The 26,601-nt window shown below is 43.1% G+C and overlaps 3 protein-coding genes and 2 long non-coding RNA genes across 5 annotated transcripts; 2 read left to right on the plus strand and 3 right to left on the minus strand.

The window, feature by feature from the left end:
* Positions 1-2,877: 2,877 nt before the first annotated feature.
* LOC145946813 (uncharacterized) lies at positions 2,878-3,516 on the minus strand. The gene has a single exon (XM_083056569.1). The coding sequence runs from the start codon at positions 3,514-3,516 to the stop codon at positions 2,878-2,880; it is 639 nt and encodes a 212-aa protein (XP_082912695.1).
* A 186-nt stretch (positions 3,517-3,702) lies between these two features.
* LOC145946838 (uncharacterized) lies at positions 3,703-5,059 on the plus strand. The gene is made up of 3 exons (XR_014427084.1): positions 3,703-4,245; positions 4,327-4,601; positions 4,676-5,059. It is a non-coding gene; the product is annotated as an uncharacterized LOC145946838 (long non-coding RNA).
* A 1,246-nt stretch (positions 5,060-6,305) lies between these two features.
* Positions 6,306-6,909, plus strand: LOC145946841 (uncharacterized). Its single transcript, XR_014427086.1, has 3 exons — positions 6,306-6,596; positions 6,684-6,820; positions 6,859-6,909. It is a non-coding gene; the product is annotated as an uncharacterized LOC145946841 (long non-coding RNA).
* Positions 6,910-13,230: 6,321 nt separating this feature from the next.
* On the minus strand, positions 13,231-19,338 carry LOC145946815 (uncharacterized). The gene is made up of 4 exons (XM_083056570.1): positions 19,134-19,338; positions 15,413-15,428; positions 13,531-14,035; positions 13,231-13,317 (listed from the first exon to the last, which is right to left on the minus strand). The coding sequence occupies exons 1-4, from the start codon at positions 19,336-19,338 to the stop codon at positions 13,231-13,233; spliced, it is 813 nt and encodes a 270-aa protein (XP_082912696.1).
* A 2,928-nt stretch (positions 19,339-22,266) lies between these two features.
* LOC145946816 (uncharacterized) lies at positions 22,267-26,341 on the minus strand. The gene is made up of 4 exons (XM_083056571.1): positions 26,329-26,341; positions 25,887-26,041; positions 22,369-24,608; positions 22,267-22,279 (listed from the first exon to the last, which is right to left on the minus strand). Exons 1-4 carry the CDS (start codon positions 26,339-26,341, stop codon positions 22,267-22,269), a joined length of 2,421 nt encoding a protein of 806 aa, XP_082912697.1.
* Between the last annotated feature and the right edge of the window lie 260 nt (positions 26,342-26,601).

Genomic DNA, 26,601 nt, shown 5'->3' on the forward strand with positions numbered 1-26,601 from the left:
AAACAAAAAACAAGATTTATCAAGTACATATACTATTATAGCAATAAATTATTAATTTTACCAAATGATACATACAAATAAAGATTTTGAGAAATTGTGTCAATTAAAAGAGAGTTTAAAACAATGAGAGTAATTTCAGATAATTGTTAAATACACCTACATAAATTTATTATATTCCAGTTGAAGAACGAAGAAAATTGTAATATACTATTTCTAAACAATACAGGTATATAAATAAGAAAGCGTCATTGCATATATTAAGGATTTTACAATGTAGGGCATGTTCCGATATACACTGCCAGTACTGAAAATCTATATAATAACAAATAGTTTGTAGGCTAGTATGCTGATGGTACCATCATAATGTGCAGGTAATTTACTGTTAAAATATATAAACAAATAATTTTCGGCGCGTTTTAAAATAATGAAATCTAAAATTTCTAAGCCGCGGACCCCATACGGCGCGAATTTATTTTTCGTATATCAAATCAAAAAGTTTGTATGCTGGTATGCTGATGGTACCATCATAATGTGCAGGCAATGTACTGTTGAAATATATAAATGATTAATTTTTGGCTTGTTATAAAATATTAAAAAATTCAATTTTTAAGCCGCGGACCCCATACGGCGCGGACTCACTTTACGTATATCAGATCAAAAAATTTGTACGCTGGTATGCTGATGGTACCATCGTAATGTGCAGGCAATGTACTGTTGAAATATATATACAATTAATTTTTGGCTCGTTTTAAAATATGGAAAATTAGAATTTTTAAGCCGCGGATTTCATACTTCGCACAATTATATTACGTATATTAAATCAAAAAGTTTGTAGGCTGGTATGCTGATGGTACCATCATAATGTGCAGGCAATGTACTGTTGAAATATATAAATGATTAATTTTTGGCTCGTTATAAAATATTAAAAATTACAATTTTTAAGCCGCGGACCCCATACGGCGCGGAATCATTTTACGTATATCAGATCAAAAAATTTGTACGCTGGTATGCTGATGGTACCATCATAACACAGTATATACAGTAGCGCAACTCTCTGTCGGCACCTTTGATGTTTGTGTAACATAAAATGGAGTGCGCATGCGTGAAATCAGCGAGTATAACCAGTATTGCCAACTGAACTTTTATCTCACTCTCTCCTCATTTTTGCTCTTTTTAGTACATTACTTTATATATAATATATAAAATAAATTAATTTTAATAAAAATTATGTATATATAAGATCAAGTTGTTAATAATATAATCTATAAAATATATAAAATATAGACAAAAATAAATATATAAAAAAATATAAAATATTATATAACAATTATAAATATTAAAGAAATAATAATTTATACTTGACATAACAGAGATAGCAAAAGAATCACATCAAATATATTCATTGTGCGGAATCTTAAAGCGCGTAGATAGCGGTTTTAGCGCGGACACGATTGAGTCCAGAGGACGCAGAGGTAGTGCAACGACACAACGGAAGAAAAAAGAACACAGGATTTACACGAAGAAAAAAAACCCACGGCACTATATTTACAAGAAAATTACACAATATATATATATACAGGATGCAAGCGCGATGCACCTTTATCGCGACAAGCAGTGCGACGATCGCTGGAAGTGCAACCGCACGAAAAAAGTTACTGTCCGCGAGAAGCTCGAACAAAGGAGAAGAAAACAGCGAAAGAATCTCGGTCTGTGCGCGTGAAAGCTGACTAGACGAGTGAACATACAGGCAGCGGGCAAACGGTTCTATCCCGCCGACCTTCGAGAAGATTCCGAGGCGAGAATCATCGTATTTGTGATTCTCGTTACACAAAGATATGGAATCCTCTCGAATGTCGGAGGACAAAACCGTTTGTTTTTCACCGTTTATTGTTTTTCGCTCACGGGACGGTTACCCGTGAGCGATCGAAGGCGACGATATTTGGCGCGCGAAACGCGCGCTGCTGTGCGCGATAGCGGGGCGCGCCGGCGGTGCGATTGGCGCACAGGCGGATAATGCGTGTCGTCGCGCAGAATTCGAGTGCGTTAATCACTCGGATTTAATGGCGCGTTCATAGCGAAGCGCGAATGCATTCGCGATACATTTTCCCCGCATACACATACACACACTCTCTCTCTCTCTCTCTCTCTCTCTCTCTCTCTCTCTCTCTCTCTCTCTCTCTCTCTTTCTCAACATCCCGCCCGCCGTCGTCGAGATACGAACGACGACCGACCCCTCGATTCTCGTATTGATTAACCGGCGTGAATCCATCGACGCGTCGATGCAATCGTCGATAGAGGTGTGGGTATGGCTTACTGTCGAGCGCTGACAGTTCGAGGTTAGGAGCCCCGTGTGCGAAGAAAACGTGAGAAGTGAGAGCATCGAAGGCAGAGATCCGGTTGCGGTATGACAGTAAGTACATTAGTATATAGCAACTAGACCGTAAGTTGCAGTTACCGGCACACAAATATATATAAATTTATTTTTACAGGACCGTGCTCGCGGATGGAGCAAACGGCGCGGGAGGATCGCGGGGCACGTGCCCTACGACGGCGAGTCGGTGTCCGCGGCGATGGTCGACGGCAGCGGTACTATTTTTACTACCGGACGAGTCAGGTTGCCGCCGGAGGTCCGAACCTCCACAACGCGTACGCGGCCGTCGTCGCCGGCATGCAGACGCGTGATCCGGGCGAGCGGCCAGCGGCACGGTGGGGTACTCTCGCCCTTGACGATGCACAGCTGACCCTCCTGGATGGCTCCGCGCGTGGCCCACCACTTTGGCCGGGGGGTCAGTCCCTGCAAGTACTCCCTGGTCCAACGTTGCCATAGGTGGTCGCGCATCTGCTGGAGCAGGCGCCACCGGGTCAGCCGATTGGAATTCACGCCCGACAGCGACGGCTCCGGGATGGCCAGGAGAGGGCCTCCCACAAGTGCCCCGGCGTCAGCGCATTGAGGTCCTCTGGATCGTCCGTCAAGGCCTGGAGCGGCCTCGAGTTTAGGCAGGCCTCGACCTCGGCAAGGAGCGTTGAGAGCTCCTCGAAGGTCAGCTTCGACTCCCCGATCGTCCGGCGCAGGTGGTGCTTGGTGGCCTTCACGGCCGCCTCCCAGAGCCCACCGAAGTGGGGCGCTGAGGGTGGGTTGAAGGCCCACCTTATCCCCTCGTCGGCGAGGCGCCCGATGATGGTGCTGGCCTCGCGGCTGGCTGCTCTGAACAACTCCCGGAGCTGTCGGTCCGCGCCCACGAAGTTCGTGCCGCAGTCACTGTACACCGCGGTGCACAGTCCACGGCGCGACACGAACCGACGGAATGCCGCGAGAAAGGCCTCGGCGGAGTAGTCGCTGGCGGCCTCCAAGTGCACGGCGTGAGAGCTGAAACACACGAAGATCACCAAAAACCCCTTAAAAGCCTTGTGACCTCGGCCTCTTGAAGCTCGGAGCCAGATGGGACCCGCAAGGTCAACGCCGGTGTGCTGAAATGGTCGGCTTGGTGTAACTCGCGCCTTCGGCAGACTCCCCATCATCGGCTGCGGAGTGGCCGCCCGCCATCGGACGCATGGAGGACATCGGTGTATGTGACGGCGCACCAGCTGGCGGGCCCTCGGGATCCAGAAGCGCTGCCGGATGTTAGCCAACGTGGACTGGACCCCTCCGTGCAACGTGCGTCGGTGACAAGCGTCGATCACCAGGCAGGTGAGACTCAGCTGGTAATATAATGGGATGACGCTGATCCGCGTCGAGAAGCGAATGTTTTAGGCGGCCCCCCACTCGCAGGATGCCCTCAGCGTCGATCGTCGGAGTTAGCTTGCGGAGCGGACTGCGACCCGGCAAGGACTCCCTGGCGCGGATGACCTTCAGCTCCGAGTGGAAGCTCAGCCGCTGTGCCACTCGGATCCAGCGTGCCAACGCCGCCTCCAATTCCCCTGGACTCAGGAACGTGGGCGCGGCCTGTCCGCTAGCTGCTCGAAGGTGTTGACCTCGCCAGCGCCAAAGCCAGGCCGAGACACGAAGCAGGCGGCGGAGGCTGGAGAAGCGTAAGAGCTCATCCGGCTCTCGCTCTTGGGTGGCCGCGAAGCATCGAGGTGGTCGTCGCTCCGGCAGGTCCTCGTCGTTGATGGATCCAGGGTCCGCTGGCCAGGCATCTCGGGTTTCCCGGAGGTAGCACGGACCTCGCCACCACAGCGGATGTCCTACCAGTTCGCTCGGTGAGATCCCTCGGGAAGCGCAGTCAGCAGGATTTTCTCGGCCAGGTACGTGGCGCCAGGTTGCATCCGGATTTGCTCGCTGAATCTCGCTGACTCGGTTTGCTATGTATGTGCTCCACTTTGCAGGATGCCCACGCACCCAGCCGAGAGTGACCGTGGAGTCAGTCCAGAGATGCACCGCTGAAGATGGCAGATCCAGTAGGCCTCGGACATGCTCGGCCAGATTGGCTAATAAGGCTGCGGCGCAGAGCTCCAGGCGAGGAAGCGAGACGCGTTTCAGCGGCGCGACCTTTGTCCGAGCGGCGACCAGGTTGATGGTGGAAGCGGCACCGCTGGTCCGCAGGTAGACGACGGCGGCATAGGCTAGCTCCGAGGCGTCCGAGAATCCATGGAGCTCCAAGGTATCCGCGGGGATGCCGCAGCCGAACCAGCGCGGCAATCGGACCTCCTCTAACATCGGCAACTCTTCTTCCAGCTTGATCCAGGCGGCGGCTTCTTTGTCGGCCAGCGGGGCGTCCCAATCTAGATGCTGGAGCCACGCTGCTTGCACCAGGAGCTTGGCTCGGACGATGATCGGCGCCAGCCAACCCAACGGGTCGAAGAGTCGTGCCGTTTGCGACAAGACAGACCTCTTCGTCGGGATAGTATGCGGGACCCGCTGTATGACTAGCGCGAAGTCGTCGCTTACAGGGTTCCACCGCAGGCCCAGGACGGAGTGCTCTGCCGACGGGAGCTGCGCATTGCCGATTTGCTGCAACCGATGTTCGATTGGGACGTCTTCCAGGAGTGCGTCGTGATTGGCGGCCCATTTGCGCAGAGGAAAGCCGCCCGCCATGCAGAGCGCCGACACCTGATCTGCTAGCTGCCGGCCGGTCACCAAGTCGTCAGCCCCGGTGAGTATGTCGTCCATATAGACGTTTCGTCTTAGCGTGTTGGCCGCGAGCGGGAATCTCGATTCCTCGTCGTCGGCGAGCTGGCGGAGTACGCGTATTGCGAGATACGGTGCGCTCGCCAACCCGTATGTGACTGTGTTAAGATGATAGTCTACAGTCGGTTTCTCTCCCCACAGGATGCGCTGGAGGTCCCGGTCCGCAGGATGTACCAAGATTTGGCGGTACATTTTCTCCACATCGGCAACGAAGACGAAGCGATAGCTGCGCCAACGAGTGAGGATGTCCGCCAGCGCCGGCAGTAGGTTAGGCCCGACGTGCAGAGAGGCGTTGAGAGACGCACCTTCCATGGTGCGTGACGAGCCGTTAAACACCACTCGGATCTTGGCGTCGGGTCCGGAGCCTCGCATTGCCGTGGTGTGGAAGATAGCACGTCGGTGCTCCTGGAGTCGACGGTGAGGAGGTGACCGGCGCCATGTGTCCGAGCGCGGCGTAGTCGTCCATGAAGGCGCGGTACCGATTCCCGAAGTCGTTGTCGCGCGTGAACCGACGCGCCATGACCTCCAAGAGACGATGCGCGGCTCGGCGAGTGTGGGTCAAGTCGGGCAGCTCGCGACGAACGGGCAGGCGCACTTGATAGCGCCCGTCGGCCAGTCTCTCGCACGTACGCGAGAAATGCTCTTCGCACGCCGCTTCATCGGAGGTCAGCGGCATCGGTGCGCGTGGAGGCTCCTCCGCCTCCCAGAAGCGGCGCACTAACTCACTGAGGTCGGCGTCAGTGGAGCACTGCAGCGCCGAAACCGGGGTCGCGACGTGACCGGCTCCGGTAGTACCCATCAGCACCCAGCCGAAGCGAATTCGCTGGGCACCGGGTTCGCAAGGCGCTCCGCGTAAGAGTTCTGGCAAGGCGAGGTCCAGATACACGTCTGCACCGAGTAGGAGTTCCACGGGGTCCTGACGACGGTAGTCAGGATCCGCGAGTTCGAGGCCGTCGAGGTGAGGCCACGCACGAATCTCACTCCTCGACGGACCGCTGTAGACGGACAGCCGCGGTAACACAAGCGGCGAGACGGCGAGCGTGAAGTGCCCGTCGCGAGAGGTGACGGCGAGCGTAACCCGACCGCGAGAGACGCCCGACTGGATGCCACCTACCCCGTAGATGGCCACAGCAGATGGAGTTCGTGGCAGGCGAAGCCGCTGCGCCAGCGACTCCGCGATCAGCGACGTCTCGGCTCCCGTATCCACGAGCGCCCGCACGACGTGGCGGGCTCCGACACGATCAGTCACCAGCACACGAGCGGTCGCGAGTAACACGGGCCCGCATTCCGCGGGTGGGTGTTCGGCAACGAGCACTGTCGCGGATGCACTGGGTGCACTGGCGGCTAACGCGGCGACGGCGAATGCCTCGTGCAAGGTCGTGTGGTGGCGGCCCGAACACTTGCCGCATACCTTTGTGGAAGAGCAGGCTCCCAGAAGGTGTCGTCCGAGGCAGTTCCAACAACGCTGGTGAGTACCGACTACCTCTCGTTTTTCCTGAGTCGTCTTCCTTTTGTAAAGGTCGCAGTAGGCGATAAAGTGATCCTTTTTGCACAGAGGGCAACTGCGATTAGGATCGACCCCTTTTCCTCCCACGTGGTTGGCACGGACAGAGCGGCTGGTCTTCTCCGACGGCTTGGACGTCTTGCTGCGAGACTCTGCATCGACGGACAGAAGTACATCCTGTGTCATTAGTTGCTCCTGGAGGAACTCACGAAGCGTCTCGTACGAGGGAGGATCGGATGATCTGCCGAGTGAGCTTTCCCATTCACGTCTGGTCTCGCTATCCAGAAGCTCGACTACAAGGTGTACGAAGAGGTCGGTGCAGTCGTTAATTGGTCTGTCAATACCCTCCAGAGCGCCAACGGTCGTGAGGACGCAATGAAAAATACGGCGGAGTCCGGCGGCTGAGGGGGTCTTCATCCGCTGCAGCGAGGTGAATGCGTTCAGGTAAGCCCTCACCAAGAGTCGCTTGTTCTCGAAATGAGAGATCAGCATGTCCCAAGCACGCTCGAAGTTGTCCCCCGTGGTGGGTAAGTTTTTGATCAGGTGTTCTGCATCACCCTTCACGCTTGTCTTCAGGTACTGAAACTGGTCGACCTTGGACAAGGATGGCTCCTCAATCACCATCGAACGGAACAGATCTCGGAACGACGGCCAATCCTCGAACTTGCCAGAGAACTGCGGCAGCTGCATCCGAGGCAGAGATTTGCGCGACGTAGCGGGGTCTCGCGCCCGCTCGGCAGGTACTGTCTCCGACGGCACGGTGAGTCTCCGCTCTACTTCACCCAGCTCTGTACGCTGTTGGAGGTATGCGACCTCCACTACGCTGAAAAAGTCCTCTGTTTGATATGAGTGGTTTTTCAGCTCCTTCCAGAACTCCGCACGAAGCTGTTTGTGCTGTTCTGAAAAAGCGGACCACTTCTCGTCCAGGAGGCGTATAGCTGCGTGCACGCTGTTCAATGAGAGCTTGGCTGCTCCGATCTTCTTCAGGTTGTCGAGAGAACGGGAGATACGACCGTAGATCTCGTGCTGGTCATCGATCATCTGCTCCATGTCGTCGTTCGTCATGGCACTCGACTCACTGTCCGATGTCCACATCCGCTAATGGCGAATACACGCACGAGTGCCGGTTGCGACGGAAGCGCGAAAGATATCCGGCTCGAAGGACCAAAAAGATGTGCGGAATCTTAAAGCGCGTAGATAGCGGTTTTAGCGCGGACACGATTGAGTCCAGAGGACGCAGAGGTAGTGCAACGACACAACGGAAGAAAAAAGAACACAGGATTTACACGAAGAAAAAAAACCCACGGCACTATATTTACAAGAAAATTACACAATATATATATATATACAGGATGCAAGCGCGATGCACCTTTATCGCGACAAGCAGTGCGACGATCGCTGGAAGTGCAACCGCACGAAAAAAGTTACTGTCCGCGAGAAGCTCGAACAAAGGAGAAGAAAACAGCGAAAGAATCTCGGTCTGTGCGCGTGAAAGCTGACTAGACGAGTGAACATACAGGCAGCGGGCAAACGGTTCTATCCCGCCGACCTTCGAGAAGATTCCGAGGCGAGAATCATCGTATTTGTGATTCTCGTTACACAAAGATATGGAATCCTCTCGAATGTCGGAGGACAAAACCGTTTGTTTTTCACCGTTTATTGTTTTTCGCTCACGGGACGGTTACCCGTGAGCGATCGAAGGCGACGATATTTGGCGCGCGAAACGCGCGCTGCTGTGCGCGTAGCGGGGCGCGCCGGCGGTGCGATTGGCGCACAGGCGGATAATGCGTGTCGTCGCGCAGAATTCGAGTGCGTTAATCACTCGGATTTAATGGCGCGTTCATAGCGAAGCGCGAATGCATTCGCGATACATTTTCCCCGCATACACATACATACACACTCTCTCTCTCTCTCTCTCTCTCTCTCTCTCTCTCTCTCTCTCTCTCTCTCTCTCTCTCTCTCTCTCTCTTTCTCAACATTCATATATTTACATATTAATGTATACACATATATTTAACACAATATAAATATTTAAGTTTAAAATTAAAAGCAATAATTAAAAAAATTTAACATGATAACATAGACTTTTAATTAAAATCCATATATTAAAGCAAATAAATAAATATAAAAAATCATAGTTATTTATTAAATATATTTATTATAATAAATAGTTGTATATTAAATATATTTTTTATAACAAGTATTTTAGGAAAATTGAATAAGCCACACACACACACAGTGCGTAACTATAATTTTTATATTTTATTTAAAAATATTATAATATACTATAAATGTACAATAAATTATATGTACTTGTATCGCAATAAATTAAGGAAACTTATACTTTTTCTCTTTCAAATCTCTCACCTAATCATACCTCCACTACTCGATCCACCTCAGTATGAATCAGAGAGGGAGAAAAAAAAGAGAAACAAGAAAGCGTCCTACAAAAATTAAAATACATTGTAACATGCATGTACAGTATAAACATAAAACATTAATGATCTTAATAATAATATACAAAATTAAGTTTAATTGTCTTCTTCAATTTTTTACCTGCTTGTATTATATGATATATCTTGATGACAGCAACTTATGCTCATCCTAAATAAATATAAAATATAAAATATATATTATAAATATAAGATTATAAGAAAAAATAATAATTATATTAAGCTAAATAAACATGTAATATTGAATTATAGACTATTTTGTATGAAATGCACATAAAATATAACATACACACCACTCATGCAAATCATAAAACAATATAATAGAATCAATGCAATAGAAAATATAGAATGACATAGAAACACACTCATGCAAATAATAAAACAATAATAGAGTCAGTGCAAAAATAGAATGACAAACAATAGACAGAAAATAGAATAAATGAACGCATGAAATTATAGACAAACAATAGACATAGAAAATAGCATAAGTCAACGCATGAAATTATAGAACCGAAAACGCTATTAATAAATATAATATTAATATATAAATGTTAGAAAAGATATGCACTAAAATTATAATACATTGTTAATTAGCAAACTTAACTATTATTAAATGCAATTAATATGCAAAATAAATAAAATTATTAGTATTTAATTTAAAACGCAATCAACACACAATTAACACAAATTTAAATTATGAAAATAAGACTGTACAGTTAATATCATAATATAATTTAATATCATAAAATATAATTTTATCATTATATTTTATATAAACATTAAAAAAAAAAGATTTATAAATGTAAAACATTTAAAAGTTTTCTATTCTTCCTACTAATACTTTTGCATGATTTATTATGCTGTGATAATGTAAAATATATACGCATACGTAAAAATAATTTTATCAAAAAATTTGTAGGAAAATCTGGGCATGGCGGTTCAAAAGTTACAGTTTGTGCTAATTGAAAAAGGTAATTGCCAATATTTTTCTTAAAACAATTATTTTCAAAATTTTTTACAAATAATTCTTCTAATTGATGAATGTAAAAACAAAAATTGCTACTTGGTATGTTTAAATTTCCATATAAATTATTCTCTTCATTAGAATAAGCTCGAAATGAACAATATAATGTAGTATCATCTAAGACAGCCTTATTTTCATTTACATATATTGTACATGCATTACAGGAATGAATTTCAATACACTTTTTAATTAAAAATCCGCACACATATGTAAATGCATTTTCTTCTGGCAGATCCATGGAATAATAATCATGATTTGGGATATCTAAAATTTTACGTGGCAAAGATGGTATAAAATTTGTATTTTGATTTGAACTTGATGGCTTTTTAATAAAATTTAACATTTGGTCATTATCCTGAGCACAATTTTGAGTTTCTGAATGCTGTAAAAATTTAATGCTAAGCAATTTTTTAAAAGCACGCATAAATTGAATTGGTGTCGGATTCAGAGAATTACCACCTTGTTGCCTAATAGCACCAAAGAAATTTTCGACACAATCTTGATTAATTCTTCGTGTTCGAAGATAAGGAAAATTTAAAGATTTTAATTTTTTATCCCATAACTGCATTATACCTTTAATTGTAATCTGCCAGCATTGAAAGCATTTAATATGTACATTAACACGTAAACCGTTGGCATTAATTATTGTAATATGTTTGAAAACATGTAACATTTTTTCTAAGAACTCTATTTGTTTCTCACTACCATTATAAACTTCTCCATATTCTTTTGGATTATTTAACGCGGATGAATTTAAAATATCAAATAATTTATTTAATTTATCAATAAAATCTATTGTGCCAACTGCTTCACTTGGGAGAAAACGACATTTGCGTACACATGCCTGTAGCTACCCGATTGCTAAATATTTGAACAGCATATTTTATTTTCATTCGTTGAAAGGAAGTTGGTTCAATATGACATTTAGTTAAATTAGGAGCCATTCTTATCCATTGTTTAGAATCTCTATTATAAAAATCAACTATATGACTCCATGAAGCAACTTTATTATCATCAAATTTAAAATTATATTTCATTAAATTATTACGAGTTGCTTTCATTAAATGAGGAGTATCAAAAATATAAAATACTTCCTCTTCATTAACTAAAAATGTTGAATTTTCTGTAGAAATACCTAACTCACGGGATAGCTGTATAAAATTAGATCCCATGTCTGTAACCAATGCATGCACGACAGCACCAGAATTTCTTAATTTTATAATAATATCAAATATAATATTTTTTAAAACAATGCTCCGACATGTTGTTTCTATAAAACAAAAACGGGAAATTTCCAATTTCCTGCAATACTACGTGCCATGATAAGTAAAGCACTTTTCGCAGGTTTATGTAATTTTACGTCACCCGTATCTTCAAAACCAATAATATTATCCTGCGATACATTATAAAATAAATGAGATTTTAAACTCATCTCATCAATGCACAATATACAATGTCTTTCAATTGGTGCTAATGATTGTAAGAGAACAGTTAGCGCATCAAAAATTTTATCATTTATACCGGGTATAATATTCCAGGATTGTGTAAATAACTGTAGAGAGCGTATTGAAGATAAAGCAAAGCTTTTTAACAACTCTCTATAATTACGCGGACTTGAAAAAAATAAAGATAACGCAAATTGCTTGAAATCGGAATCATATCTTCTTCCACGTTTGTTTTTAGTCAGAGCATCGATTTGCGCAGACAATAGTTTTAAAAAATTTCCAGAAAATAGCTTACCACTTAATTGTCGCATATTTTGGACGAGTAGTAAGTGGGCAGGTATGGCCCGTCAAAACAAACCCCCACCACTCGGCCCCTGTCGCCATACCCCCACCACTCGACCACTGTCGCCATACCCCCACCACTCGACATTGTCGCCAGACGGAATGGCGGGGGGAAATTCGGTCCTGACCCATCGGGGACCCAAAAAAATAGGGGTAACAAAACGTGTTTGCATAGGATCTGTCGCGCCGAAGGAAATCTTCGATAAATAGGGTAGAAATAGATAATAAGAAAAAGATTATGCAATATTATATTTAATTAGAGTAATAATGACATGACAGTGGGGGGTTAAAAAAAATGGGTAATAAATTGGGTACGCATAGGTTCTGCCCCGTCGAAGAAACCATCGCTGATAATTATGGTCAAAAAATGTTTGAAAAGGTCTAAGAGATTACACAGGGATGGTGTTATGCATTTTGTTGTTCGTATGACGATGCAGGCTGGGAGAGGTGAACTGGAACGTGCGTGTGTGGATGGGAAGGTTTCTGATGGGCAGGAGGGAAAGAAAGAGAACGACTGTTTTTTTTCGAGTAAAATATGTATGCTTTATATAAGATAATGTTGCTATTATGAAAAATTAAAAGAGTTACAAAAATATTCATGGTTACGTAAATTACGCTAAAGTTTTTTAAAGCTCAAATTATTATTTCGCTATAAAGTAACGGGTAAATAATGTACAAAAAGTTTCAAGTAAAAAGTTTCACACATTTATTATTAGTATAATTCTTCATATAAATTGATATTACAAATACAAAAATTATAAACGATACATAAAAGTATGTTATTAAAATTACTGTATTGAATATGATGTGAGCTAGTTAACTATCTTAACACGCTTCTTGTTTTAGCGAGGAAAAATTTTGCGAAATAAATGTACGATTAATCTGTCGTTGTGTTCGCAATTATCCGTAAAAAGAGTAAGAAACTGATTAAGATCGTAACCGACAGACATAATATAGAAATACACAGCTATGTTGTCCGCAAGTTTGCGAGAAAAGTCCTTGTAGTTGTCGGGTGTTCCATCGATGGATGATGGAGTTTCGTCGAAGACGAAGGAGAAATCCGGGCTCCAGAGGTGGTATTCCATAGCTGTCGAAGTAGGTACCTATTCCATGTTCGTCGAGGAAGAAAGCGACCCAATGTTCTCCAGGTCGATTATGATCGTCTGTATTAGCGACGATGGCAGTCGACCTCGTCCACACCCTCGGAACTCTGTCGGCGGGATAGACACCCACATGTTTGGCATCGATACGGCGCAATGCTCGTAGAATTTCGCAAGAGTTCATTTTTTTGACACAAGGCCGAGCGCGTGGATCCTGGTATTATTTGAATAACTTCAGTTTTTACTTCTCTCGCTGTATATGTCGTCGTTTGACGATTTGAGTTCCGCAAATCTTTCTTCTTTTTCTTCTTTTTTAATTGTCTGTTCGACGCTTGACAAATTTTTTGTCTCTATTACATTATCCGTTTGAGTTTTAATATTTTGAATTAGGAAGGGATTGTCATTTACGTTACTAACAAAGTATCCCTTGCTGGCACTGGTTTCCACGCTTTCGCATCCGCCGTTGTCGTCGTCGTCGTCGTCGTCACTCAATTGATAATTTTCAGGAGAACTACAAGTAGCGGCGAGACTAACGTTGAGAGTATCGTTGCTGCTGCAATTATTTTGATCGAGTAGCCAGCGTTTCAATTTGTAAGCGTTATATAACGCGCAATTAAAGATTTTTCGAAATCCGTGATGAGCGCAATATTGTCCACACTCTTCCTCCAACATTAGATTTTTGAATGCTGGAGAGATACCTTCCAAATTATATATCTCTCTGGAAAGTAGATTTCGCAAATATTGTGCTTTTTCACTGCCTCTAACGTAAATGTGACGCGTCTGTCTTATAATTTCACGTAAATGCACCGTAAAATATTTTGGATTAGTCTCGCCGTCGAACCATTCGATTCCATGATAATTTCGTGCGAGCCAGCAGTTTTGTCTTCTTACTTTTTCGGGTAATTCAGCGAACGGATGCGGAGGCATCATAATCCAATGGTCGACGATCGAGGCATCAATTGCGACAACCGCAACTTCCTTGGGAAGAAACTTCTCACTCTCATCGCGAAAACCTTGTATGTCGATGATTATATCCATATTGCGAAGTAAAATTTACACACTTTTGTTGGCGAGAATCAAGTTTTTCACGAACCGTCGACGAACACGTCTCGAGGGAAACTGATATTCCTTCTCGTCACATTTTAAGTTTTTCTTCTCGTGTCGGTGAATGAAAGCGGAGGGTGGGGATAAGAAAAATACAGAAAAAATTTTAATCGAGTACGTTGCGACGAGGGAATTGTAAATGCTGTGATAAAAAATTTAACCAGAAAAATCGACGATGATTTGACGAGACGAGTCGATTTCTATCACATTATCAAATTCGGCGTAAACAATACAGTTAATTGTCTCGGTGATCGCTTTTTCAAATCGCACTTCTATTCGTAAACTACCGTGTCTCACGAGATTCCAATGCCCGGCACAATTAGCAGACAAATCGGGCGTGAGATCAAAAGCGAAAAGCGTGTATCCCTTGGAATAATCATCTCTACTTATGGAATTGCCCTCGTTCAAGAAATGGATACCCGTCCCCGAGAAAAGCGATTGATAAGCATCGACGTAAAGCGGTTCTTCCGACGAGAAAATCGGTTGTAATGGCCTGCTAGGGATTTGTGTACCATCAACGTATAGTGAGAAGAAATTTATACCATAATTTTTAAAATTAAATGGATTTAATTTTCTATCTCCGTTAAATGCTTTATTATTAACGAAACCGACTATTATTCGTTTCGGTAATTGCCCGAGTATTATATTATCCAATGACTCCCCCACAACACCGCTGTGAATCGTGAATATTTTAACCTCGACTCTCGTAAGCGGATACTTGGCCGTAACTTTACTCAGCATTCTAGCATGCGCGAGTAACACACCGACGCTTATTTTCGCTCTTCTTACTAACAAGGTAGCATCGAGAATATGTAGTTTTGATGTGCCGTTACTTTCGATGAGACAGAAGGAATCTTTCGAGCGCACAAGTCTTAGTCGTACTTCCACTCCGTTAATTAAGAATTTGTCTTGATTGAAAACATCGCAATGGAGATGTCCTATAAGATCTATCGCTCGCCCGCCGCGAATGTAACCGGAACGTCTCACGAGACCGGTGTTGCCTTTCGACTCCAGCGTTTCGTCCATGTGACCCGGTGTATCCGCGTCCCATAGACATGACGTAAGATGGGAAGTTTTTGCGGATGAAGAATAATTTAACAGTGCCTCGATGTACGCGCGGTACGCGTAAGCGTTGTTTGGCGGTGACACGAGCTTTTGATTGAAATACACGTCCACCTGATTGAAAATGGAATGAAGTAAATGATTTACGGGGCCTACGTCGGTCTCTGCGGCTGCGGCGCTCGTTCCTGGAGTTCGAACCGTTGAATTGTCGCCCGATGTTACGCGTACGCGAAGACTCAACAGGGTATGTGTGAGATCTAGATATTCTTCTCCGTGACCAGAGACGACGAATTCTATCGGCGAATCGTCCGAGAGAGAGGTCACGGGTTTGTAATGAATCCATTGCGAACTCTCGATACTAGTTTGTGTGGGCGGTAAGGAAAAAAGATCAAGTTCACTTTTTAAACACTCGCTCGAATGTGTGTGAAGAAAAGACATACTTTTCTGACAATTGTTTCGTCGTTGTTGAGTTCGTCGTAGTTAAATGTAAGTGAATTAAAATAATGTTAAGAAAATATATCCGATACGGTACGTTTCTTGCCAATTTTACGTCGTTTCGCGGATACGTTGAGTCTTTTTACCGTCGTACGGGTTTTCTTCCTCTTATTCTTCGATGATTTCGTCTTCTTTTTCACCTTGATTTTCGATAAACTTTTCTTACTCGGGCGACGACGTTTAACGATGCGTGTGTTAACCGCGGGAAAGGGAAAATGAGCTACGTGCATTTTCGCATCCGGCTTATATCCTGAACCTTTCATAAGGCTAGTTATTTTTTCTTTAGCCCGTCTTTTGAGTTTGTCATGCGATTCTTTAAAGCGATGTTTGACCGCTACCTTAAACGGGGTATTGTTTTCTACATCTTCGATTATATTAACGCCGGCGCGTAAAGCTTCTTTACCCGCAGTCCGCGCTGCAGCACCTAGATAAGACAGCACGCGTCTGAATAATCCTCCGAGAAAACTCCCGATACCATGCCCACGTTGATAGGGTGCTCCAATGAAAACACGAGGTATTCCACCACCGCGAGCTCCTCCGTTCTGTAATTCGTCGTAATACGTCGAATAATAATCCATCAACAGAGGACGAACGAATAAATTTTCTTCTTTTTTTTTCTTTTCCCTTTCTCGTTTTCGCTGTCATAGACACTAAATATTCTCGCGATATCTAATCGATACGTCTAAAGTGCAATGTCACTGTCAGCGTCCCGAATTCGAATGGTATACTTTGACCCAGCTGATTCCTTATATCTATTTCGATCGTACGGAAACACGTTTGACGCAGCGTGATGTATTGAGCGGGCGAGAAATGTCTTATCTGTGTCGATGCGAACGCGTATTCATTTTGCGAGTCGAGCGCGACTATTCGGAGAAGGGGAGATTGTACATCTCCGGTAATATAAGGTTCACAAATGTCGCAATAGACAAAGAGTTTGTCCGGAATGCCTCGCAGCAAACTACCTGGTTCGTCGCCTATTAACATACGCGAGCGTGTGAGCTCGTAAAATAGCAGAGAATGCAGCTCTTCATCATAGACCCACGATGGTAAAACGTCGGGTACAGTGCTACTTTCGATTTTAATGGGGTTTTCGCTGTTACTGTACATTTCGATATTGATTTCATTATAAAACCACATAGGCAGCGAGGCTGGTACCGCGGGTTCGCTATCGAGTTGAACAAGATCTCTACGCTTGTTGTGTATATCAAAGCCGAGTATGCGGCGAAGTTTGTCGGAAAAACTTACATAATGTGTCGTACTACAATTATTTTCTTCGCAGTCAAGTTTCATGAAAACTTTACCTCCCATAAAGACGACAAAATGCCAAACGATATGCGAATCGACAGATTTAGCGGCGTAATTCACACTGCCGATAATATCGCGCATACTTGAGTAAATACCGGGGGGTACTTGACATTTCATAGCCTTAACCGTTTTATCGTGTTCGTTAATATCGATGAATCTGATTAAACCTTCATTATCCCGTATATGTAAAAAACTACACGGGAACTGAATCTCCGTGAGCGCCACTTCCCAACGACCGTGTAATTCTACACGCTGGGGTAATTCAGTGGTGAAACATGTGGTTGTATTTTCCGGGAAGTAACGCATACTACTGTTGCTCGGGAGAATCATGTAAAATTCATCCCCCCTCATTTTAATTCAAAGATCTTAAACTCGAAGCGGGTATCCAAGAGTCGAATTTGGAGGGATATCCTTGCCAGCTAACTAGCAATTGTTTATTGCTGCCACGTCCCCTGCTTTTTATTACCCGTTCGACGATAAATTCCTCCCCTTGTAAATCTTTACTGACCGGCGTTAATTCCTGTTCGTAAAAAATTCCGTCTATATCCTCCCCCGCTAAATCGCTTATTTCATATACGCGTGGTTTTCTCCATTCGAGAACACGGCGAATTCGAAATATTTCTTCGCTCCACTTTGCCTCGTATCCTTTCTCGAAGACTACTTTCGACCTACTGATACGCACGAGATCGCCTACGTTATATTTAGCCTTTTGTTTTGCGTCGCGATTTTTTTTCTTCTCCTCGTCGAGCTTCCATCGACGATTCATATTTTCACGCGCTATACGGACATTTTCCCGCGTAACGGCCGCGGGATGCATTTTAATAGAACTATGACGAGTATGGTTGTAAGCGTGAACGATATCCTGTAAAACATCGATGTAACGCCGCGTATTTTTATGTGTAAAAAAACGCCACATTCGTTCCTTGAGCGTTCTATTAAATCGCTCCACAACGGCTGCTTTAACATCGGGATTACGAGCTACGCGAAAACGAATGTCTTTTTCGTTTAAGAATTTCTGTACAGGCCGGGCTATAAATTCTTTACCTTTATCCGTCTGCAGGTAAACGGGCTGGCGGTCTTTGTTTCTCAAAAGTACACGTTGAAAGGCTTTTATCACGCAGGTAGCTGTTTTGTCACGTAATGGTTCTACCCAAACGAATTTACTAAGGACATCGATAATTATCAGCAAATAAGAATATCCGTCGTTATAGCTCTTGAGATTACGAAGATCGATTAAATCTGCTTCCCATAAATCGTCGATATTTGTCACGTTATAATGTAAACGTGGAAATTTTCGCCGTAATGGGCGATGTAATGTATACGCATCTTGCGATTTAAGCCACTCGACGACTTCGTTACATGTAAAATTCGGTTTAGCAGCTCGAGATAAATTCTCCGTCGCGGAATAGCCGGCGTAATGCGAGGGAACGTAATAAAATTTTTCGAGTTCCATTATTCGAGTTTACTCCAATGGAATAAACCCTTATTTTTCTTAGCCGAAGAATTCGTGCTACCCGTTAATGTTTTATCATCGTCGCTGTCGTCGGCAGCGGATAAAAACACCGTGTCTCCTTCGGTCTCGTTCAACTTCCGTCCAACTGACTTTGAACGCGGCAGCAAAGTTTTTGGAGTGGAGCTTCCGCGTGGTAACGTATTTTTAATACGCAGAGATCTACGTGCGGATGTAGTCACCAAATCGCGATTTCCAATAAGATTGCAAGGCGTACCTATGTCATGCAGTAATTGCGCAAACTGAATTCTCCCGATTGCTTTCACCGTTTTTCTCTCTCGTATCGCGTCGTTTATAAGATCGCTAATATTCGACCCCCTTACAACGACGCCATCTATACTCACGAGTCCGCGTTTATCCCAGCTAATCTTCGATGACGGAATTTCTAACAAATATTTCAATAACGCGTTTGCTTTAGAACGATAAGTTTGCGGCACGCTGTTGAGTATTTCTTTGATCTTTTCCGCTGATTGTGCACGTTTCTTCCCGAAACTATTACTTTCGCTAACTGTGTTATCACTACTGATTGAAGTATTTCCATAAGATTGTATTTCCATAAGTTCGTCAACCGAGGGTATCTCGATATCTTTATCCTGATCGCCCTCGCCCCCGTCATCGTCAACATTACTAGCGTCGTTGACATTACCGCTCGTATCCTCACGCGATTCTTTGCGTAAGCGTCTTTTCGCTTCTCGAACAAAATGAAGATAGCGCTGAAGTACTTCTTTATACAATTTCCATCTTTCGCCTTCATCGAGGGGGCTCGCGAAGTTAAGAATATGCCACATTTCCGCATCGAGTCGCACCAGGGGAGTTCCTGGAGTTCGTACAGTGTTATTATTAACATTTTCCTCATCCGATGTCATTGTACTTTTTTTCTTCGGAGAGTTATCCAGCGTTGCTGTAATCTTCGTTATTTCCGGTTGTTGTTGTAGTTGATGTTAATGATGCCGCATTCTTTCGAGATTTTCCGTCGAAATCAGCACCATTTTTTTTGCTCTTTCCATTATACCGTATGGCGAACGAACGTATCAAATCTTTTTTATTACTTCTTTTCGTGCTCCGGAAGAAACTAAATATTTACAGGATTGTATTTTTTTCACTCACCGATAATCCGTGATAATACTGCACCGAGCAAGGGCGCGATAAGGTAGGGTAAAAACCCCCCGCGTTGTACCATCAGATTTCTTTTAGTTTTCCAATTGTCGCGTTTTACAGCGATGCGTCGAAGAATAGATTTATGTTTGGCTAATCGTGCCTTTTCGTGATTCTTGAGCGGTACGTTACCCTCGAGCGTATTATAAATACACTCTTGAATGTACTTAATGAGATTATTGTCGGCTACACGTAAGAACGATGCTCTTTGATTTTTTTTAGATAATATAGAGTTTTTAAAAGACAGGCGTTTCTCTCACCAATGGAACGTCTGGCTATCTTTATTGCGTCCTCGGATGAATTTCTTGACGTCTTCGACGTCTCTTTTTGTTGTCTCTTACCGTGTGTTACCATTACGATAAAATTACGCAAGTGACAAGCGTCCAATGCATGAGTCCTCTTTTTATACGTCCTCCACTACTGTTCTACTGCTCGATCTGCGCGGAATGTAGGCGTAATGCAGCGTATCGTTGGGAAAAATGCATGTGCGAAATCGAAATTCGTCTGGAGTCGATTGTTTCAGATCGAGCAATAAATACCCATGAGGGCTCGAAGTAGCATCGTAATATGCTTCTTCCAGAAATTTCGGATCGTCGGGATATACTTGACGCGCAAGATGGCGAATTTGTGCGCGATCGCGCGGATTTTTAAAAACTACGATATAATTAGCATTGAGAGATATATCGCGTTGTCCGCGTCCTTGATGGAAAAGATTTTGCGAGATGAGTATAACACTGAGATTCTTATGATGGCTGCCTTTGGTAAACAGATCTACAATAACGCCGCACGCTGACGATTCCCTCATAAGATCGTCGATTATCACTAATTTTGGAGATAACGGATCGTTGGAATAATCTTCCGGACGGGGTAACCCCTCGCGAAATTCAATTATATTTTTTTTCATTTTTATCAAAGTATTACCGTAACCGTTCTTACGTTCATCGCTTCTTTCTTCTTTATTTTCATTCGTGTCATATTGCAATTGTTGATACGCTTCTTGCCATTCGGCGTAATAAAATAAAATTCTCTCGAATTGAACATCGCACATGGTAGATAAATATCGAAGAAAAGTTTTTACAAAAATCGTTTTTCTGCACCCCGTAGGACCGCAAACGATCGAGGTCCAGGGATGTTTCCAGCACACGTCCATTTCGCAAAATGAATTATCTAGCTTTTACGCGTGAGTTCATAAATGACAAAAGTTAAAGAGAAACATCGATAACTCATGTTTAAAAATGCGCACGTGTATTAAATATTTTTAATATTTATCTCGAGTCGGAAATAAGCTTATTACCGGCGCGGAGAGGGCCCCCCATCGCGGCGGCCGCATGCTCTAGCGATCTCGCGCGCATCGTGTCAGCTGACGAGCCGATGCGCGTCGCGGTATGCTAGTAATTAACGCGTCCGTAGAAGAATGCTCGCGACAGCGAGTATCTCCAGCGCTAACAGTGGTGATTAGCTTCGTACGCGAATGTGAGAAGCTTATTGTATAAGAAGGAAATTCGTACTTTGTTTTCTACTAAAAGTGTAACTTTTTTAAATAATACTTTTTTAGAAAAGTGAGTTTTCGAGAAGAGGAAAATAATTTTAATGAAAAGAACTTTTGTAAAACTTTTTATTATTAGACCTTTATTTTACTTGAATAAATTTACTTCGTTAAAAAAATAAATTATAAAGTTATAAATGTTTTATTTTTACAATTATTTTATTTACTTTTTTCCTTATTGCTTACATTTTTTTTCTTCGATTTTATTAAACTAGTAAAATATATATTTTCAACAGAAATAATTTTCCGGGAAAGAAGGTTCTTGAGGAAAAGGGATAAAATAATGTGGGAAAAATTTTAAGAAAAGATTTTATTTAACCTTTTTACATTATGTGTAAAAAATACTTTGGACGTAATTCTATTAATAAATTTATAAGTTTTATGTCACATTTCTTATTTTACAATTTTTCACTTATTAGTTATATTTACAATTGTTCTCTTATTACTAATACTTATATTTTTTCTAATTAATATGTAACCAGTATTCTATGCTAATCCGTACTAAATTATATCCTATACTTTTTAAAAATTTAATCATATTATTTTACAAAACAATTTTACAATTACTCGTGTATTTTATTATATATATCTACATTTATGTATACATATACGCTGTATGTAAAACAAAAAACGTGCGGAGATGGAAGAGAGAGAAGCGAACACGTGAGATTATTATTGCATCGCGTTTTTAAGTAGTTAAATATCCGTAGGGGAGGGAACAACGATTATTAATAAATCTACGTTTCAATAGCACAGGCGCACATATTTTTGTTTCATCGCGAGTTATTATCTCGTGAAACGCTGTACGCCGAATGGCTCTGAATCGTAGATTTATTGACGTATCCGGAGCTGTTTCCTCGTTTTCTTCTGCCTCTCTGTCCTGCTGTTCTCTTTCTCTTAATATTTCATTAATAATTCCCTAATGCTATTAAAATTAATTAAACGAGAGTTTTCAAAATTTAGGGATATACCCTTTACTTTACAAACCTCATGTGTCTGACCATCGGATGTACGAACTACATACGCGTAAAATTTTGGACCGCCCGACACGAACGACTCTATATAGCTATCACGTCCATAGCTTTCAAGCTCGTTAGTCATGTCGCCTAAAAAATTACCCGTGCGCGGTTCGTATTCGCGAGGATCGCCAGTACTTACATATATACAAGAATCAGTGTCGTAATACAAAACTCGCCTATCTAATTTTTCCAAGTATTTGTACAATTTTAATCTCGCTTGAGCCGTCGTGTAAGCTGCTATTACCACGTTCGTAAGATGCGAAGGTGTGATCGCCTCTTCGCGTAATCGAGTCGAGACATATATCACTTCATCGTTTACCGGTAATATATCTGTTATTTCGTACTGGGGATTTGCGAGTAAACTAATCAAACGTTGTTGAGTGCTAACAATTTCCGTCTTTGGTAAATTTGAGCGTTGCCCGAATTTTCCCCAAAAAGAGTTTAAACATAGTTTCGCGACCGAGCGTAAACCAGAGTTTTGCGCGATGTTGTGCTTTTCAAGAACGACACCTTCTCTCTCCTCGTACTCGCGAAGGTAGCGTTCTTTAGGATCTTTATCCACGCATTCGCTCGGCCAACCACTAGCTTCTTGTTTTAATTGTAAAAATGTATTTATATAATCGCTAAATAACCCCCCTTGACGCGTAGAGGGATCGTACCGGGTAACGTTGTACTGCCATATCTCTCTAACTCTTGTTACGAAATATCCTTTCTCGATCGCTTGTTTTAATTCGCAAGATATCCATGTTCCCTCGAATTCGCGCTCGGAAGGAACATGAGTGCACACGGCGTGAGAAAATGTCTCGCTACAAGTGCGGCATAACGAGAATAATAATTTACCCTGTACTCGATACGGTAATACAGGATGAAAGAGATCTTGCGGTGGAAGTACTTTGCAGCGTATGAGTCCTTCTAACAAATCGAAATTATACGCCGGAGCCGTTCCGATTATTGCTACGCATTCTTCGCCGACGTATACTGTTGGATGCCCTATCGGAAAAGCGCCTGTTTTTAATACGTACGGATATAATGAACATACGTCCACGTACCGCATTTTTTCATTCCCTGTAGCCTCATATCGCGTTACAATATTTCCCGTGCGACCACCGTAGAACGCCTGGCGAGGATCGAGCGATTCATTTTCTATCGCAGGATGATGTAAATATTCCCGCATTTCAATATTTTCCCGCATTTCGCGATCGAAATCACATTCCCATTTCTCCGTAACCCTGTATCCCCGTCTTCGAAGACGAAATGTCATTGCGATGGTGTGCTCATATCGTAAATCGATGGTATCCGCACGATCTGGTGAAAGTAATTTATCGCGATTAATTTGAAAACATCGCGGACATCCGTGCCAGTAACATCCGTGAAACTGGAACACGTGACGTTGAATAGTAGCGTTTTCCCCCGACTCGTAATATCCGTCGACGAGTGTGTCATCAGGCAGACGATATTCCCGGCCACGTCCTGCATGGATAATGTGATGACCGAGCTCGCGTTCAATCCACACCAGCCATTGCAGTGCCTTGCGCGATTGGATATTTACGTGTCTATATCCCCCCGCAGGAATGATACCTATCTCTCTATCACGCAGAAAATTTTTTCTAAAGACTCTCATGCAGGTAGAGGCGATGGTAGTGCATTCTTCGAAGGGACACACCTTTCCGCGCTGAAGAAAAATCTTTCTAAAAGCCATACAGGCTCGCCTCAGAATATCTACATCATTACGGCAATAAAGTAATAATTCTCGTTGAAAATCGAATACATAGTTCTCACGGCTCATCTCGGCATACCATACGAGAAATTGTTCACGCTCTTTCGTTCTCATGGTATCGGATGAATAATATTGTACTTCGGGTAGTGGTCCGACATACGATTGATTATCAATAGTATTAAACAAATGCGGAAAAACACCTTTACCCGATGTGTCCCTTAGACCGAAAGCCTTAGGTAACTCGGATAGGCGCATCGGCATGTAATTAATACTGTCAATAAATTTCGTATGCCCTACAGTTAGTACAACTATTTTTGTACCATTTAAAATTACCTGTGGTACTAATACTGGTCGATTTTCAACGATATATTGCAAAATAAATTGCGCGTCAAACGATTTGGCATTATGTGCGATGCAAATTAGTCGCTTAAAATATTTTAACGGACGGGTCGCGAAATCTACAAATTCCTGCACCGGATTACGACGAAATATATATTCTCGAACTCTACACCATCGACATCGCACCGATGCTTCATTTATATCAGCGCACGACGCACAAATTTGCTGCGCAACGCAAAGTGTAGGCACATGAATTTTTACATTCGCGGTACCTTGGAGCGTTTGATCCTGTCGCGTCTCAAAATCGTAAAATATGAATGCAACGCGATTTCTTTTATCGCGTGTACGCTCACCCCCACCCTCGTTTCCGCATTGTTACTGCTCTCCATCCTCCTCGGTATTATAAAGGTCGGAATTATTATCGGAAGGAATAGGAGGCATGAAACAAAGATGATTTAAAGGTTGGAGAGAACGACACGTCTGACAGTAACTCGCGCCGTATTTGTGTCGTTTATTTTTGTTAATTAAACTTCCGCATTCGTTACAAAATTGTACAATTTCGCAAATGCTTTTTTTCGATTTTCCGTCGTACGACTTTTGAGCGCGGTGACGCTCCAAGCACACACGGTTAAAAAATATACGCCTACAAATTTTACATCTAATAGATTCCGCGTTAGTCAGCTCACACGATGGAACAGCATTACAACGAGGGCATTTATTACTACATCGATGTCCTACCCTATCGCTACGATAGCTCATATTGCAAGGTACGCAATACTCTCTACCCCCCGCGGCAGCTCTTAAATTTAAGATTACATCGTAATGTTTATTATTATATAATATATTTAAGCGAGAGTTTGTTTCACGGTGAAGAGTGGTTAGAAATTCCGCTCCATCATATAATGGTTTACCACCCCGACCAAAAGTATCGGCATTATATATAACAATGGCAATATTATCTGCGGCGAAATATTGCTGAAAGCGTTCGATTTCGGGAATTCCGCAGCCTTCCTGCGGAATCGCGACAGCGGCATTCCTCGTTAGTTGCAGCGCTAATTCGCGCTGTAACACGGAGTTTTGCCTCCTCACCGCATTCCATTTTTCATGCAATTGTCCCATACGTAAATTTCCACGCTCGTTAAAAATTCTTGCAGTTACAAGTGCACGAGGAAGACATAAATTATCGATATTGGAAATCGATAAAATAGAACGCTTAGCAATCACCTCACCGATAGATTTGTTAACATTTCGCCCGCGCCCCGCGGGAGGCCTAACTCTAAAAACGCGAATGTTGAATTCTCGCGCCATGTCGAGCCCACCGGAGCTCTGTGCTAACGAGCTTACAAGTTCCCAAATATTTTCATGTGTTAAATCGCACGAAGGTCGGAATGATATACCGGCTGGTCCATGGAGTAAATTTTCGGAGTCAAAAGAAAGCCCTATATAATCACCCGCTTCGCACGACTGTATCGCGTACGCGTGGAGTTCACGAAATGCATTTTCTAACCATCCGTAAACGTTCTCGCCTTCGGGTACCGGTCGTATATGAAAAGTCGCCTCTCTTCCCTCTATCCCGAAATTTCTAAAACGGCGCGCGTTTTCCGCTAATAATATAATATATCTAAAATTATGATCTACCTGACGAGCTATTTCTTCTTCTGACACCTCCTGCGTTGCCTCCTCGTCTTCTTCTCTTTCTTCTCTCAAATTTTCACGGTTGACGACGGGAAGGTTGAGAGGTTCCTCATTGGAAATTTCTTCTTGTTCAATGTTACGTCCTCCGCCTATCTGTACTGTGAAAAAGATTAAAAATGATTTATCTATATTAAATTAAAAATTCAAGAAAATTTTGCTCTCGTAATTTTATAAAAAATATTAAGTTTTTTCTAGCGTTGACTCACACTTATTTTTTTGTTTTTCCTCCCTCTCCTTTTTCTAATGTGTCTCTATGGATATACCGGAGAATACGAAACGCCCGGAATAATAATTGGAGAGTAAGAAAATTCTAATAAAATTTCATTTAATTAAAATAAAATTTAATCAAGAGAGAAAATTAGTTAAATTTATGTAAAGCCATTACCTTCTCTCTCCATGCCTATCTCTTCTTCTTCTTCTTCTCCCTCTTGATTTTCTTCTTCTTCTCCCCTTTCCTCCCTTTCCTTTTCCTCTTCCATCTCTTCTTCTTCCTCTACTCCCTCCTCTCATTCTTCTCCCTCTTCCGCTTCTTCTTCTCCCTCTTCTCCTTCTTCCTCCTCTTCTTCCCCTTCTTCTTCCTCCTCTCTTTCATTCTCAGAAGAAGAAATTGCATCTTGCTCATTTTGCTCCTGAGTAAAAATAGCAGCCTCGTCGAAGG

Source organism: Prenolepis imparis, unplaced genomic scaffold, assembly GCF_030444845.1.
Source record: "Prenolepis imparis isolate NDT839.2.m4 unplaced genomic scaffold, iyPreImpa1.0 SCAF_23, whole genome shotgun sequence".
In the NCBI taxonomy this organism is placed as follows: domain Eukaryota; kingdom Metazoa; phylum Arthropoda; class Insecta; order Hymenoptera; family Formicidae; genus Prenolepis; species Prenolepis imparis.

Bases quoted from the DNA above. Each gene is read 5' to 3' on its own strand.
- LOC145946813 (XM_083056569.1), bottom strand. From the start codon at position 3,516: ATGGGGAGTCTGCCGAAGGCGCGAGTTACACCAAGCCGACCATTTCAG.
- LOC145946815 (XM_083056570.1), bottom strand. From the start codon at position 19,338: ATGACATCGGATGAGGAAAATGTTAATAATAACACTGTACGAACTCCA. The intron at 13,318-13,530 runs GTTAGTCTCGCC...AGCGTCGAACAG, and splicing joins GCAGCAACGATACTCTCAAC to ACAATTAAAAAAGAAGAAAA.
- LOC145946816 (XM_083056571.1), bottom strand. The intron at 24,609-25,886 runs GTAGATCATAAT...TGCGGAAACGAG, and splicing joins AAGAAGAAATAGCTCGTCAG to GGTGGGGGTGAGCGTACACG.